General features: G+C 39.6%; 2 protein-coding genes across 2 annotated transcripts; one reads left to right on the forward strand and one right to left on the reverse strand.

Annotated features, from left to right (window-relative positions):
- Positions 1-1,535: 1,535 nt before the first annotated feature.
- On the forward strand, positions 1,536-5,920 carry LOC140226602 (cytochrome c oxidase assembly factor 7A-like). Its single transcript, XM_072307058.1, has 3 exons — positions 1,536-1,677; positions 4,032-4,172; positions 5,467-5,920. Exons 1-3 carry the CDS (start codon positions 1,575-1,577, stop codon positions 5,916-5,918), a joined length of 696 nt encoding a protein of 231 aa, XP_072163159.1. The 5' UTR covers positions 1,536-1,574; the 3' UTR covers positions 5,919-5,920.
- Positions 5,921-11,105: 5,185 nt separating this feature from the next.
- LOC140226607 (NADH dehydrogenase [ubiquinone] 1 alpha subcomplex subunit 11-like) lies at positions 11,106-15,508 on the reverse strand. The gene is made up of 4 exons (XM_072307062.1): positions 15,310-15,508; positions 14,332-14,421; positions 12,632-12,751; positions 11,106-11,565 (listed from the first exon to the last, which is right to left on the reverse strand). The coding sequence occupies exons 1-4, from the start codon at positions 15,413-15,415 to the stop codon at positions 11,450-11,452; spliced, it is 432 nt and encodes a 143-aa protein (XP_072163163.1). The 5' UTR covers positions 15,416-15,508; the 3' UTR covers positions 11,106-11,449.
- Between the last annotated feature and the right edge of the window lie 1,048 nt (positions 15,509-16,556).

The raw sequence follows: 16,556 nt of genomic DNA on the forward strand, positions 1-16,556 counted from the left end.
CAATACGTGACATCCAAAAAAAAAATAATAAATAAACAAAAATATGATATATAGCCTTCTTTTCAGCTACGGCAGCACCAAAACTTTAACATTCAAAACTTTTCGATGGCTCTTCCAATTTTCCTCAAATTTTGACTGATGGCATGTTTGAAAAATGCTCATTCCCTTTAGCCATGTTATAATAATCCATTATTGTGTTTCATTCCCCTTAAAGGGACTGTCACAATACAGTACTGGTTTAGGTGGGGATTCATGTTTTCAACATTCCTAATTGAGGTAATGAGAAATCTCTTATGAAATATGAAAGAGCATGTTATTTTAAGAAGGATTCAACATTTATTTGATGAAAATCGGTTTTGAAATGGCCGAGATATCCAAAAAAGTGATGATAATAAAGGTGACTAGGCCACCCCTTTTATTAGGATCTCTTTGTTTCACCTTGTTTTTTGATATCTCAACCATTTCAAAACCAATTTTCATCAAATAAACTTTTGATACCTTTTAGAATTGCATGCTCTTTGACATCCCATGGAGTGGTTTCTGAATTTCTCACAAAACGTTAAATACTAAATCCTCACCTCGACCAGAACTGTACACTCCCTTTTGAATAATACAATAGTAATTACATTGTCTTACGACAAAGTCTACTAAGTAACTGCCATACTTATACCGGCTTATTGCAAGCGTATTGAAAATATATTTCAATAGTCAAACATTTTCTAAACATTGTGAATATCATCTATATGACACGCTGTAAATATGTTCAGCAGCATTAAACAACAGTAGTTTGATTGCAAAAAAAAAAAGAGGAAAACCTTTTCCAGTTTTTTGAAGGAAAGTCATCATCAATAAATTAGAGAAACATTAAAACTTTTGAATGGCACTGCACTCGTTACAAAATAAGAACAATATCAAGAATTATCGCAGACATTTTTATGTATTGTCTTCGCTTTTCACGAGCTTTAGTATCAATTATCTCAAATTTAAGAGCTCAATTTAAGAACTCAATTATGTTATTTAGACGACAGAATATAGGAAAATCAAAAATGTTGCTCTCTTTACAGTAATAGAAATGTTTCTGAAGATAATGCTATTTTCTAAGTATTTTCTTTGGTTTTCAGCAGCTTTAATCTCAAATGTATTTTGAAATATTGATCAAAATTGGTATATTGTGAATTGTTTTTGCATTTAAAGCCTCTACAATATTGGCTGTCATAATGATAGTGAAATAGGAAATAATATTCAATTAGGATGCAAGACAATCCGTTACTAGTAGGTGTACTCCGTGTATCAAAAATAACGAGCTGCAATGCGGCAGCGAACAATCGACGTGCGTTCCAAAACTTCGGACGAAGAGGGCAGTGTTTGGCAAAATTACAAAACCGGCGTGATGACATGACTCACCCGTCCGAACTGCATACACGACGTACATTGTACGTACATCGTACAATCGCTAATCGCCAGTCAGGTTGTATTATGTAGCAGACGAAATTGCAGTTGCGCAATATGCGTCCGGTCCACTGAGCTGAGCTGTCGCAAGGAGATAGCACGAGCACGGAACCTGGTCATCGAAGATGTTCTCTGTCGATTTTAAAAGCGAAGAGGAGGTGAAGGAGTACATTAAAAATGTGGGAACAGAGTACAGCTTCCAGTGTTACAAGGAGAAGACTCCAGACGGTAAGATTATTTGGCGAAAAGGCAGGGAAACCGTGTAATGCATCATGGCTCATGCATTTACTCCCGTGTGTGATCGAGCAAGACTCAAGAGCACAGGGTAAATTTACAGTGAATTTACAGTTACTTGGTACTACATAAATGACCTGCCTGAAGTAACCTCATCTACAACCAGACTTTTCGCAGAATACTGATGACTGCATGTTATACCGGGAAGTCAGCAGTAGCACAGACTCCCGGATGCTACAGAAAGATCTTGATGCACTGCAGCGCAGTGGGAAAACACCTGGCTGATGTCATTTAACCCTAGCCCGACCAGACACTGTTACGCTATGCGACGTACCATGTACAGCGACTGGGCTGTGTATAGTTAATTTAACCCCAGCAAGTGTTTCGTAGTAAGATTTTGCCCCTCCCGATCCACAATGAATTGCAGCTACTACATCCATAGCACTGCTCTTCAAAAGTGTGAGTCTGTTAAATATCTTGGTGTCACGTTATCTAATGACTTCAAGTGGTCATCACATATCTCAGCAATCTCCATGAAAGCTAATCAACAGCTTGGTTTCATCCGGCGTAACACAAGGTTCTTCCCTCAGTCATTCAGGGAGGCAGCTTATAAGTCCCTTGTACGACCCCATCTAGAATATTGCTGTAGTGTCTGGGATCCACACATGGCCTCGGACATCCAAAAACTGGAAAGGATTCAACGCCAGGCAGCTCGCTTTGTCACAGCTGATTATAGAAGAACGAGCAGTGTGACCAGTATGATTAATAAGTTGAAATGGCCCAGCCTATCTTCACGACGTACTGTGAGCAGATTAACTATGGTGTACAGAATCATGAACGACTCTGTTGCAATTCATCCAGATACATTCTTCACAATCAACTCGTCCAAAACCAGGAAAAATCATGACATATGTGCTTCCAAACATACTGCCCCAGGGGCAACATCGACAAATTTGCATTTGCCCAGAGATCCATACCTGAGTGGAACAAACTTCCAAGCTCTGTAGTTTGTGCAGTCTCACCTGAGCAGTTCAAGGAGCTCTTAATGACCCACCTCAAAATCACATCCTGTGATTAAGCCCACACCCCTCCTCTCATCGTGCACACAAGTTGTATTCATCTTCGTGATAGGCTGCATTTTATAGCCCTTTGAAGATTATAGAAGAAGAAGAAGAAGAATGATGTTCTACCGACGCAGAGTTTTACTATAGGCATATCCGGTCAAACATTGTATGAAGTATCGACTGCAATGTTACAAACTTACTGCACTGCAGTGGTGGGGTAGACTCTGAGATTGTCTTCTTCCATTAAATGTGCTGGTTTCATGCTTGAAGCTAAGTTGACCGAAAGATCGGTCTGTATCTGTCCGTCGGTCAATGTTCCGCGGAGACTGCGTCTGGCTTCACGGATCCCCTCCGTGATTTTAATGGCAAAATATAAAAGAGTCCTCCGGACAGACGGATCTTTTGTTTAAAAGCTAAGGGGATTGTACATGCATGTGCGTAATAGTAGTAGTACTGTGTCTGTGTAGTACTAGTAGTAGTAGGTGTTGCCACTTCATCACAGACACAGGTTTTGCATTCTGCTCTTTATTTGCGATGAATGAATGTTCATGAACACGAGGAATGAAGGCGATTAAAGCGGGATCTTATCATGTAATTATGCATGCTTGAGTTGTGACTCTCATGCACGTCCTATCCGAGGGACTGAGTGTTTTTGCCTCTCTTTCAGCTAGAGTCTGCTTACAAGAGAGGGGCGGTATGATTACACACAAATCAATCACTCAGTGGGACTTGGGAATCAAACCTGGGTCCTTTCGGATCTGGAAGCAGACACGCTATTTGACCGAACCATATCATATCGCCGCCTAGCTGCGACCGACCCGAACACAAGGCGTTCTCCCACAGTTAAGGCAATAAGCTATGTAAACTGTACTGTTTGTAGATGTATACATGTGTCAATGGAGCATCTGGCATTCTCGGGATTACTCTCTGTCCTATCATAATGGAGTAGATTTTCTACCGTTTGGTATACGGCATCAGGATCTTTTTACTATTACTAAGCAAGATTGGTCTTGCGCATTTCTACTCCAATAAATGAAATAGATACTGTACACCCATTGTCCAGTTGTCACATGGTAACGTGTACACTGTATTTTGCTGACTTTACAGATTGACAGCTTGTGTGATGAGTTTGACAACAACTTAAACAAGTGTGTTTTCCTGGGTTATTGTCAAATTCCATTTTTACCTTGCTTCTGTCTAGTCTATTTATTTCTTTAAACTTCTTGATTCTCATCTGTTGTCATTTGGTCTCTATTGCTCCATTCATCTTTAATATTCATACAGGATGTTTCCGGCTTGGTGACTTCTTTGCAGCCGTCAAGAATGATTTCCCCCAGGCGGCCAAAGCTTACCAGAAGAGCTGCGATGACTTCAGCCATGCCCGTGGTTGCAGCAAGATAGGGGCCTTTTACCTGTATGGGAAAGGTCAGTCTACTGCATGAAGCACTCTTAGATATTTTAGAAAATTATGAAATAACAATGTGTATCATTATATAAATTGTGTGTTGCAGAAAATAGTACTAATTGTCCACTTTACTGTATTCTATTAAGTTGGTCATCGGAAATGTTGCTCATGCATGAATATTTTAGCTTTCAAAGTTTTCAAATCTGTCTATATCTAAACAGACAAGTCCTTTTTCAGTGTGATTTGGGTTGCCTGTGTATGGTGAATATAGCTCACGGCTCAGCATATTTCAGCACAAGTTCATTTTCTCTCGTGAGATATGAGCAGTTATTACTGGTACATTAAAAGTACTGGCAAATGAAGCACGAACACTTGGCAAAAAATGGTTAATATCTCATGAATACTATTTGATTTGAAAGCAGCACATCCAAACTTTCTGCCTTAAAGGTAGGGAATCCCATTTGCATGCCTTAAATGAAGAGGTGTATAAATACAGTGGTATGTTGAGAGTATCATTTTAGAAACTCCCATAAAGTATTGAAAGTGGAAGGTAACATTTAGTACATTTTTATTGACCGTTAGATTTTGAATTGAATTTTTTTCGGGGCTCACCGTACAAATTCCAGTACATTGCTAGGCTACCTTTGCAGACCCATGCACTGCATACATGTGTGTCCATCATGTATATTTTGTGAAGAAAGTTCATCAAAACAAACATTTCTATATACATTCTTGCCACACACTCTATATGTTATTACATCAGCTCTTATACTTTTAGATTTGTGTTTATAGATAAAAAATACAGAAGACTGCAACAAAAAGGCTTAAGTGTGGCTGACACACAGAACTACTGAGTAGTTGAGTTTTGTGCAGTATTCAAATTGTAGATAACTGTTGACTTCCAAATTTCTCAGCAGTGGCCTAAACAAGTCCCCTGAGGTTCATATTTAATGTTTTTCTGCATTTTGGGAGGTCTGTAAAAGGTATCCCCTACCTTTAAGGAAAAAAAAAAACAAAGGGAAGAGAGAGAAAGAGCAGGAGGGGAGAGAGAAAACAAGAGAGAAAGAGAGAGATTGAACATTGTAACCTATTTTTGTAATACCTGGTAAATCAAAAGTAATTATTATGTAAAATTTTGCAAATCACTTCCTACAAAGTCCACTGGGCAAGCTAAGGCAGTTATACATGCAAACATTACACATGGCTGTCCTTTCTTGAAAACAAACTTTAAACCTTACTCAGAGAATGAATCCAAGAGATTGCCACTATCTTTGCTTTCTGTCAAAGTCTCTTGACCTTTCACCTTTGACCCAGGTGTTGACCGTGACAGAGAGAAGGCCCTCCACTACTTCACCAAGGGTTGTGAGGAAGGAAATACAGACGCCTGCTTCGGAGCCGGCTCCGTGCTCCTGTCATCAAAGAAGGGCACGAACGAGGCTGAGGAGGCCCAAAACCGGTCCCGGGGCCTGGGCTACCTGGAAGGGGCCTGCAAGCAGGACCATGCTGCTAGCTGCTTCAACCTGAGTGCTATCTTCATCAAGGGTCTCAGCGGGGTCGAGAAGGACATGGCGCGGGCCGCCCACTACTCTGTGCGCAGCTGCGAGCTGGGACACATGTACGGCTGCGTGAACGCTAGCCGGATGTACGCCATCGGTGACGGGATCGCGAAAGATGAGAGTCTGGCCGCAAAGTTCAAGGAGAAAGCCAAGGAGCTGCACACCGAAGCAAAGGAGACCAACAGACAACTAAAATTCGGGGAGACGTGATGAAAGTGGAGTGACTTTAACCCGTGGACGATGAGTTGCTAGTATACTCGGGCAGATGTCTGGATGGGAATTGCGTATTGTGGCAAAATCAGCCCGTCCTCAACGGATTAATTTATTCTCAGATGCCTGATAGTATCTTCCACAGAGCTCCCAAATCTTTCTGACTTTGCAGGAATTTCCCCATAAAAATGTGAACTTGTTTTGGCATCCCGACAATAAGGATATTAACCCTTTCTATGCTAGGGACTTAAAATAGTGTGAACAGGGCAATGGAGTTTTCTGTGCCAGTAGGCAATCAAAACAAATGAAGGGTGAAGACCTTTCTACTTCGGGAATCATTTTTACCTCCTGAGATATCATCTGTCCCTTGATAGCATTTGAAGAAGATGAAGGCTGGCCCGACTTGGATATAACTATACACCCATATGTATTATCAGATATTCCGGTAATGAATTGTGTACAGTTTCATATGTGATGCACACACATAGAAAAATCTTGACTGGACTTGAAGATGTATGCTTAATAACACATATCTGCTAACAGGCAGTTCCATTCATGCAGGCCTGCACTACTGTATATGCCATATATTTCGCGAGTCTACATTTTTGCGAATCGGGACTTCTCGACAATTTCGCAAGTGGTTAAATTCGCGATCGTGGAGTCCTGTGCTGAACGGAGAAATGTATCCTTACACGTACGTCACGTTCATAATATCGGCATAAGAGTAATTATTTTTTGCGTGTTTGTACATATGTAATTTCGCGAATATAGCAGCTGACTCGCAAAATTCACGAAAATAAAAACCTTGCAAAATATTTGGCGTATACAGTAGTTGATGTTTTTGAATGTACCCTGGTGGTCAGTGAATGAAGCTCAATTGAGTTTGGCCACCCTGTGCTACTGAGCCTTTTAACCCTATTCCCAAGGGGGGGGCCGCGATGTTCGCGTGATTATTCCGCAACGCGTGACACTCTCGCCGCGACATTGTATGACTTTTTTCTCCCAAGTATCGCGCAACTTTTAAGACCACATTTGTCGCTCGCGGGCATACCGTTTTGAAGCCACTACCCTTTGAAAAACTTTGTCGACCCAAAAATTGCTACAAAACATGATTTTGTGTACAAATCCAATGTACGGTAAATTGTGTTTTTGTAATTAATTCATACAAAAATAAGTATATTTTTACTTTCAATGGCTGATAGTGATTTATTTTAGCCTGATTATGCTTTAAAAAGTTTCTGCGACAAATTTTGACAAAAAAAAAACCAACAAAAGCAAAAAGTAAAAAACAAGGAAATACATAAGAAATTCAATAAACAATAAAATGCATACAGTGTAATAAATAATTATGAAGCCGAATTTTTGCTTCAATATTATTGTTGCGGATACTGAAAAGAATATGTTCACCAAAAATAAATTGCGCGATCCATGACGAGATCTGAAGGGGGGGGGGGGGGGGGAAGGGGGCAAAAAGCCCCCCCCCCCCCCCTGTCGTTTCAAGTTCCTCAAAAAACGCGATGGGATTAGAGTTTAATGTCCCCCCTTGGAATATTTGTGGAATCTCCCTGGTTTTGAAGTGTGAATTTTAGCAGCCACCCCTGGGGCTGTCTGGACATGTTGACGGCCTTGAAGTGAGGCTAGGCATGCAACCATTGAAAAATACCTCAAGCATACAGATGCATGTCGATTATCAAACCATTGCTGAAAGCAGTGTGTGAAATTTTATTCACATTATATGTGAAGAGACTACTGATTACTGACTTTGATCCTGTAGTACATTGTAGTTGCATACATGACTTGCCTCACATTGTCTAAACTACAGAATAGAGCGTTTGCTAGAAAAGTTTTACTCAGGACTTAAATGAATAAGTTCTATTAAAGCATGCAAGTAATGATACCTTAGATGTTGTCCTGGGATTATACTAATTTCATTAGTTTCTTTCCCCATTATCCCCCTTCCTATTTTCTTGAGATTTTTTGTAATAAATATAAGATGGTGTACAATATCAAACACAAGATTCTATATCGGGTGTGGCCTTGGAACATTCATGGTTCCCATTTCACTCATTTCTTTTTGAAGCACTCTTGAACATGTAGTGGGGGTGGGGGGAGGCTACCTAAATTTCAAGTGTTACTGTAGGGTTTATTTGATTAGGACGTTCTTTGTGCAACTTACCTCATAATGTCTTTTCTTTCCATGGTAACAAGTGAAGTGTGAATGAGGAGGCCTATGGAAAATGCGTGTTGTAGAAAAATCAGTCCATCCTCAATGGGATAAGAAGTCATTATATGGCATTAAAGATAAATTACATTATAACTGTGTGGCATGTTTTGATGATGTTGTGCAATGTCAATCTGTACTTACTGAGAAATGGATTTCATGCATTTATTCAAATTGAATATGAATGAATTAGAAGAGTTCATTGAGCACCAAAACAATTTCTTGTGGTTTGGTGTTTTTTGAGACAGTTTTGACAGTGTACAATTCATCTTTGGTGTTTCATGAGACAAAGGTAAAATGCACTTTCACTCAAATCCTTTGTTTTTCTTGTCTAATTGTATGGCTTCTGTTGTAGAGTATTTTAAGGTTGTCTAGCTTCCAACTTGATCACTAATTCTTTAATTGGCAACAATTTTTAGGTGAAATTCGTTCAGTTTCTCTCTCAAATTGACATGACATGTGTGTGTGTGTGTGTGTGTGTGTGTGTGTGTGTGAGTGGGTATGATTGTTGTTTTTTGATAACATGTGTATTGTGCATAATGCATTGAAAACACATGAATTTTAGAGATTCTATTTCATGATGAAATATAAATGGTAATTCTGCAGCAAATTTCTCCCAGACTTGATTGGGTTGCTTGCAAAGTAGAGGGTGTTACAACTTAAACCATGTGAAAAAACACATACATCTGTACACCTCCGATTTCTATAAGATGTATTTGGGTATCTTTCATTGGCCCAGTCACATTGCACAAACAAGTGAAGCTGCAGTGCAATGTTACTAGACACATTCTAGGAAGACTTTCACTTATTTTCCATCAGAGACTAATACTGCCATTTGTACATATGAAGAGTTTGTTCGCAAAAACCAATAAGTCCATTTTTGAAGATTTTGAAATACAGTCTCTGTCATAATGTACAAAATAATACCTTTTAAATGATATACTGGTCACTACATATAAAGGTACATTTTTGAAGTTATGGTCAAAAGAAGCAAAAATTTTCTTATTATTCTCTTTATTTTTCTTGACCTTTAATCGCAAATATCTTCATTTGGCAAATATGGACTTATCGCTTTTTGCAAACAAACTCTTCATATCTATTTTTCTTATCTGTCACTCGTAGGAAGCAAAGTTATTTGCTTCCAGCCAGCAACTGAAGTTTATCAGATGGCAGTCTGACAAATCCGACTCGTGTCGGTCGACTATAAGGTCAGTGTCAGCCATGTCAGGCGACAACCTGATGGGGCAAGATCGTCTTGATATATACATGTAGTCGTCCAACACAAGTCAGATTCATCAGACTGCGATCCGATACCCTTCATTGCATGGCTGGAAGCAACTAACTTTGCTTCTGATAGTGACCGACGAGAAATAAAATCTCAGTGGAATGGGGGAATAACTAAGATCATGTGATGCTGTGTTTTGTGTATACAAGTGCACGGGATTAGTGGGGTAATATGGCGGCATGATGGTTTCAAAGTGATTGGCCAGTGAGATAGCCAGATACAAATTGTACTTCCTACGGAGGTCGATGCCTTACACAGATGCACCCTACGTACAGACACACACACACACACACACACAAACACATATTAAAACAGACACAGTATAACATACAGTACACACACAAATTGTAAACACAATAGCCCGGAGGCAGGGATAGGGGTGTGTTTGTCTGTAAACATGTGTGACTGTGTTTCGTTTGTTTGTTTTTTCTATTATGGTGCATGGATGTGTGTGTACATACTGTACATTTACAGTGTGTATTTTGCATGTTTCTGTGAATTTGTTTTTGGCATGTGTGTACATGTACATGTACCTGAATTCATCATCATGGTTTCAGTTTGTACAGTAGTACTTGTACATGCCAAAGATACCACAGACACACTTCATTACTGAAGTGCTCTCATAAGCTCAAGAAAATAGTGTGGCAAGTGGATGAAAATCTAAAGTGTCCAAGGAAGCCATACTGTTCTGGTGTTTGGAAATGCATGTCAAAAGGAAAGGCCAAAAGTAGGATGGGGTAAAGTCTGCTCATAAGAGGTAAAGTAAAAATGATGGACTGACTAGACAAAATGGATAACCAAGCCAAGAAAGTATTCAGAATCAGACAAGCAACATTGTTTACAGTCAACACCATTTTTATTCCAAAATGCTGCTGAAATATCCACATTAGTTCTATGTATGTACATCAAGTCAGAATAACAATGACAACAATGAAAATCAATCAACCTGAAAATCTGGCCATCATCATTTCTGGTGCTCTCTGAGATCGCTCGTTCATACCGGAGATCTTGTCTTGAACGCAAGGATTGCTGAGGTTGAGAAAACCAGTGCCTGAAGTAGGAACAGTTTGTTGCCGGCTATTGTCCAGTTCCTCATCACAGCTATAGCTCACAGGTATATAATTCTTACTGTTATTCTCCTTCCCTCCACTTTGTACTTGAATTCAATCTTTTTCTTTCTTCTTTAATTTACCAGAAATTATGCTATGCAATGACCAATTCTGGACTACCCTACTTCAAATCAACAATACCAATTTCATTTTGTGTTTCAACTGGGAAACAATAGACCAAGTTCACTTCACAGTTACACTAATTATTCCTTGTCAAATAAGCCTCAAAAACTTGTGTAGCTAGGAGACTTTGTAAGAGAAACTGTGCTGCAGGTCCATGTCTTTGGAACTATCTGATATCTTTCACAGCAATCAAACGCTCCCAAAATGGTTGAGCCTGGTGAACATGTTCAATGATGCATCAAGAAGCCCAAGATGAAAGTAACAGGGAGACATGGCAATACATAGTGTCAACTTGTGCCCAATAAGGAAGTGATACCACGTTTGATAGCTTACTCTGGTAAATTCATCATCCACGTGCATGGGTGTCTGTAAACACAGAATGAGGAGGCATCTGTGTGATATACTAATTGATGGAAGTTCTTTTTTTTTTTTTTTTGTACACCAGTTAGTTTTTGTACACCAGTTAGTTTTTTTGTACACCAGTAGTGTTACACAGTCAGATCATACTGCAGACATTTTTCTAAGAAGTGTGAAACTGATTCATGGCGAATACAGACTGTTTTGATCATTCTGTAATTGAAAGATTTATTGCAAAGGGGGGAGGGGCAGTTTCAGTAGGAAATCATTATACTGGCTGCAGTGACATTTTACTTGAATCCAGACCATACTTGCACAAGTTTGTCTTACACTGCAGAGATACGTCATGGAACGAGTCACCAACTTCAACCAACTCAGAGAGCACCAGTCCTATCCCTTCTCACTGTCTAAAAGCTGACAGTATTCTATGCTAACTTTAGTATTTCCTCTCGGGAATTAGCGGACCCCAGTCGTTCTTCTTCCAGAACTTGTAGAAGGCAGCCATGGAGCCCAGTGTAGCACAAGATGCCGAACCGACAGTGATGCTTTGTGCTGAAAGAAAAATCAAAGCAGCGCAAGAATGAAAAGGCTAAGCATCAAGAATAGCGGTATCAATACTTGCATTAAAGATTTTTTGCTACAACACATTAAACCCATCGACCATACCTGAACAACCCTCATCAATAATCCTCTGCAATAGATTAAAATAGACTGACAGAAAAAAAAAGTCTTTCATACCTGTTAACACACGATAGCAGCAAATATCTATGTCCCCAAAACCAGCATGTAGAGTGGGTTGTACTATGAAGTCTGTATGTTGTAAACCTAATTTTCTCTTCTTAATTTTGTGTTGTAAATCAAAAGTGTAAAAAAGCTTCAACCATGGATTTGCTGAAATACATCTTGGATATTATTCTATTTTTTTTTTTTATTCTACTACTACCAATGACATATAATTTGTCAGCTTGTATTTCAACACCAACAACAGAAAAAAAGGTACAAGAGATAGCATGCAGACAGAAGTAATTTTGAAAAATGCAATGAAGCAACAATAAATAATCAACCTCAAGGTCTAGGTGCAGTCAAGTCAGCAGAAAATTGGGCATTAAAACAGAATAAGTTAACTAAAAAAAAAAAATAAAAAAAATAGTTACGTTGTTCTAACATGCTCCATGAAAAGTGAAAATTGTCTAAATTGAGACTATTTTTGTGACTAATTTTTGTGACTTTACAAATTGGACTGGAGGAACATCTAGCAATGCCAGAAACATTAAAGACTGTAGCAGAGTTCAAAAATGATGAAATTCTTACACTGAGTTATTGCAACTGCATATTTATGTTGATATACAAAATGCAGGGCAATTTGTCAATCAGTTGCAATTTTGGCAAAGTACCAATGTCTTCACTTGCAGCCAAGCTTAACCTACCATGAAGTCTTCATGGCTAGGTTGTCTGCTACTTTTAAATGAGCACAGTAATCTGGTGGCTTTTCTCATACAATCTACATGACATGTACAGCATGTAAGTAAACTATACATGTACAACGTATGCTTAGTAGTTTCACGTAGTGTGACTGCAGCTATTGTGAGGTTTAGGGAACAAGGAAGGTTCAACTCACTTCTTGCCCCAATGAAAAGTCCAGATGTGCAACCGCCAATGAAGTAGTTCAGGGGTGAGTCACTTTCTCGTAGGGAGGCAGTAGCACCAGTCGTCACGGCAAAAATGGCTCCTACTGCGGCTGTGAAGGGTAAAGAAATGGAGAGGGGTGAAAACAGAGAAGACTTTCAAAATTGTCTTTACTCTATCTTGCTTGAAGTTGTGTATTGACGAACTTAACCTGTACTGGGCCATGGCCCTAAATCAACACATCATCACATGACTATGACTTGTGTTCTCTTTGGATTTGAGCTCAGATGTCATGGCAGTAAACTCTCAACACCAAGGTAAATCAGAACTGCATTAATCCATTGATTAAACTGTAAATGGCTCTCAGTTTATTATGTGGCAGACTGGTGCAATGCTACACCTAAACACTCAGTCTCCTATTGTACAATGCAGTCAAGTTTGGGAGGGCTTTCATATCAAATAGAATGCTGAAAATAGAAGATAACAAAAAAAAAGGTAAAAAGAAAAATACAGAATTGATACATGAATGTATGGGGCACAATAATTTTGAATGCATATTCTTTTTTGAATGAAGAACATCTTAAGGAATTTACATTTGCTCCTCGGCATTGAAATAATGACTAGCAAATTACTGTATACGCCATATATTTCGCGTGGGTTTTATTTTCGCAAATTTCGCGAGTCAGGAGCAATTCGCGAAATTAACAACATGCGAAAATATTACCTTCCAAAATGAATCCCTTGCCTTGATGAATACGAACATTTCAGTACTAGTATACCATGTCACGGCTTACCGAACAGACCATACTGGCTAAGCTTGTTTAAGTACCATAGCACGTCCACGTCTAACTACTACGTGTAGTATACACAGCCCAGTCGCTGTAAGTAGCATTCGCACAGCACAGTAGATGGCGCAATACTATTTCTGTGAGAAATTCCATTTTCTTTTCTTTTTTTTTTCATTGCGCCACAACGTTACAAACGTGCGGCGTGTCACCCTTGATTACATGTACTACTACTAGCTCAGATTGCGTTTGCATGCCGCTACGTCTTTACAAGTACTGTATGTCAACTTTAGGGGCCGGGGCTTCGTATGCTCCAGCTGGTTACTGCTGAATTTACTTGTACCCCTCCCTCGTACCACTCGTCAGAAATCTAGCGCGATGGACTTAACCACTTCAAAAATGTTGAATTCTAACTTACCGGTACTAGTTCGCAGAGTTTAGTAAGTTTTTTTCATGCAGTGTATAACTAGTACCATTCTTATTTGCTAGTAAGTTGAAAATTCACACTTTCTTTGCCACTTCATATTTTCTCTGGTCCCCCAATCGCAAATTTAACCACTCGCAAAAATGCGTGACAGCGGCAATTCGCGAAAATTTATGTACGCGAAAATTATAGTGTATACAGTAGAGGGGTTTCTATGTCTTGCAACAAGGTATCAAGAAAAGAAATAGGTGGAATCTGTGCTCCATTCAACTGATATTCTGCACTCTCAAAGAAGCCAGGAGTATGTGTCATCAAGCCAGATCTACAGGGCCTTTTTCATGGTCCATAACCATGTCTAGATTCATTTGAAGTGTACTTTCAACAAAATGACCAATAAGCGGTCAGTATTTATGGAGACAATTTAATGAAACTAATTACTGGCTTTAACACTAAAATGAAGCTCTCATGAGCTTTTATACTCACCAAAGGAGGCTGTGACTGACCCCAGGCGTAAAAGACCCTCAGCGACGCCTGCAGGTTTCACAGACAGTGTGAACGCTCCTCCACAAAACCCTGGACAAAAAGGAAACATGCCAATGGAAGGAACACTCGTCATTACAAAAACATGGGACATACTTAAAATGAAGGTTCAAAAACAGATGAGATAAGTTTGGTGATAAGATGTGATAAAAATTTCAGAAGAAGCAGTTGAGGTGAAGGTAGTGAAGCATGGCTGTAATTGTTAGAACTTTAGAAATCCGCACATTAACGTTCGAAAATCAACTTCTGAAAGTAGACCGTACAAGCCCCCTCCCAGACCCTCTCCTACTCTGTCACTTCCCTCTGCTCCCTCACCCAGATTCTAGTTTTCCACTTGACTGCTTTCGCACAGGTGGATTACCAATCTGTCCATTTCTCCATCGACCTGCAAAATGAATCTCGTTTGGGGGCATAAAAAAAGGCTCTCAGACCATGCAGACAGAGAATTGCGGAAAGAATGGATTAAATGCTGCCATAGCTACAGGAGGACTATTACAATTGATGTAGCGAGATTGCTGATGTTCACTACAACTACAAGCAACAGTGGTTACAGAAAAATAAACCTTGAAAAACCCTGACCTTGCCCTGAAGTATGGAGCATGACATGCGTGCGGTGCGGTGGATTCATTTTTGGAAAGGAGAGTGGAGGATGGAGGAACTTTGGCTTTTCAGTTTAAATACGGTAGGCCTAGAACTCTAGGCCTACATTAAACATCAACCAAGTGCAGTATCTATGACAGCTGAAATCATCATAGGTGTTAAGTTTTCAGATCTGTCTAGATCCCCCTAGATTTATTCTACTCGGTCCCCATTCTAGCCGTAGCCGATACATGCTGCACTAAACCCTGGCAAACGCAAACACACACAGCATCAAATGTAAATATGTGGGACTAGGCACGGAGCCGGCAAGATTTCACTCACCTATCCCACTTGCTACTGATGTAATTCCCACAGTTTTTTGAGTAGTTTGCTTGCCGTCAAGTTGATCGAACTTCGGCCGAAGGATATCTAGAATTCCTGAACTCATTTTGACCGAATTTGTAGGGCGATCCTACAAGTTACACATAGAGAGGGCTAGTCACCCTGAACTCCTGTCGAAAGGTCACAATCGATTTCTACAAATAGGAGCAATCGGATCAAGCACGTGCAATCGATTATAGGGAATAGAGGATAGATTATAGGGAATAGAGGATAGATTTGAGGAAAAGAAATTAGCATCAATGAAGGGAACTTTAACCATTCATTTTAGTAAATGGGAAAATTTGAAAATAAGTATGGAAGGACCCGGAGCCAGATGTCCATGGGGAAGGGGGGAAGGGAGGGGAAGGGCAGAGGGGAGAGGGAGGGGGGAGGGGGAGGGGAAGGGGGGTGATTAACGGGAATATCGATTCCATTTGGTCGTATATCGATTTTATTTGGGTGCATATTGATGTGTTAAATATTTCTTTGTATGAAGCACCGTTACGCTGAAAGTACAGCTCCATTTAATATAAATACTTTTTTTATATATATATTTTTTTTTTATGAATGCGCTGTCATGTTGAAAGGACAGATCCATTTGATTTTAATGAAAGCAAGTAAGCAGTGTATGTTGTTGTTTTTTTTTTTCTCGGTGAATTGTATTTCCTTTAATTGCTAATAATGCACTGTTCCTGCTGAAAGTACAGCTTGGTTTGATTTCATTATAATTGTGTTTTGTGAATTTTGTAATACATATGATTCAATTTATCACGAAATTGTATTGAATATGGAATCAATAAAAGATTATGGAAAAAAAAAAAAGAGGGAGGGGTATCCCCGGCCTTTCCCCACACAAAGGAGCTTTTACTGTTCTGCAGGGGTAGATCCATGGAATTCCAGAAAAAGGGGGGGGGGGAGGGGCACAGAAAGGGGGCGAGCAGAGCGAGTGAGGAGGAGGGTGTGTGTGTGTGTGGGGGGGGTTGACGGTATGGAGATTTTTGATTTTTTATATTTAGGCCTATATATCAAACAAAAATATTTGTAAAATATTTGTATGAAAATAATATGGGGGGGGGGGCACCTGGTGCACCTTGCACTGGATCGGATCAGCCACTGATTCTGTACACACCGCACATTGATTATGATAATATATATGGAATAGAAAATAATCAAGAGAAGATTATATTGTTGGTTATTTATTCAAGTGG

Source organism: Diadema setosum, chromosome 3 (assembly GCF_964275005.1).
Source record: "Diadema setosum chromosome 3, eeDiaSeto1, whole genome shotgun sequence".
NCBI classification, from domain to species: Eukaryota; Metazoa; Echinodermata; class Echinoidea; order Diadematoida; family Diadematidae; genus Diadema; species Diadema setosum.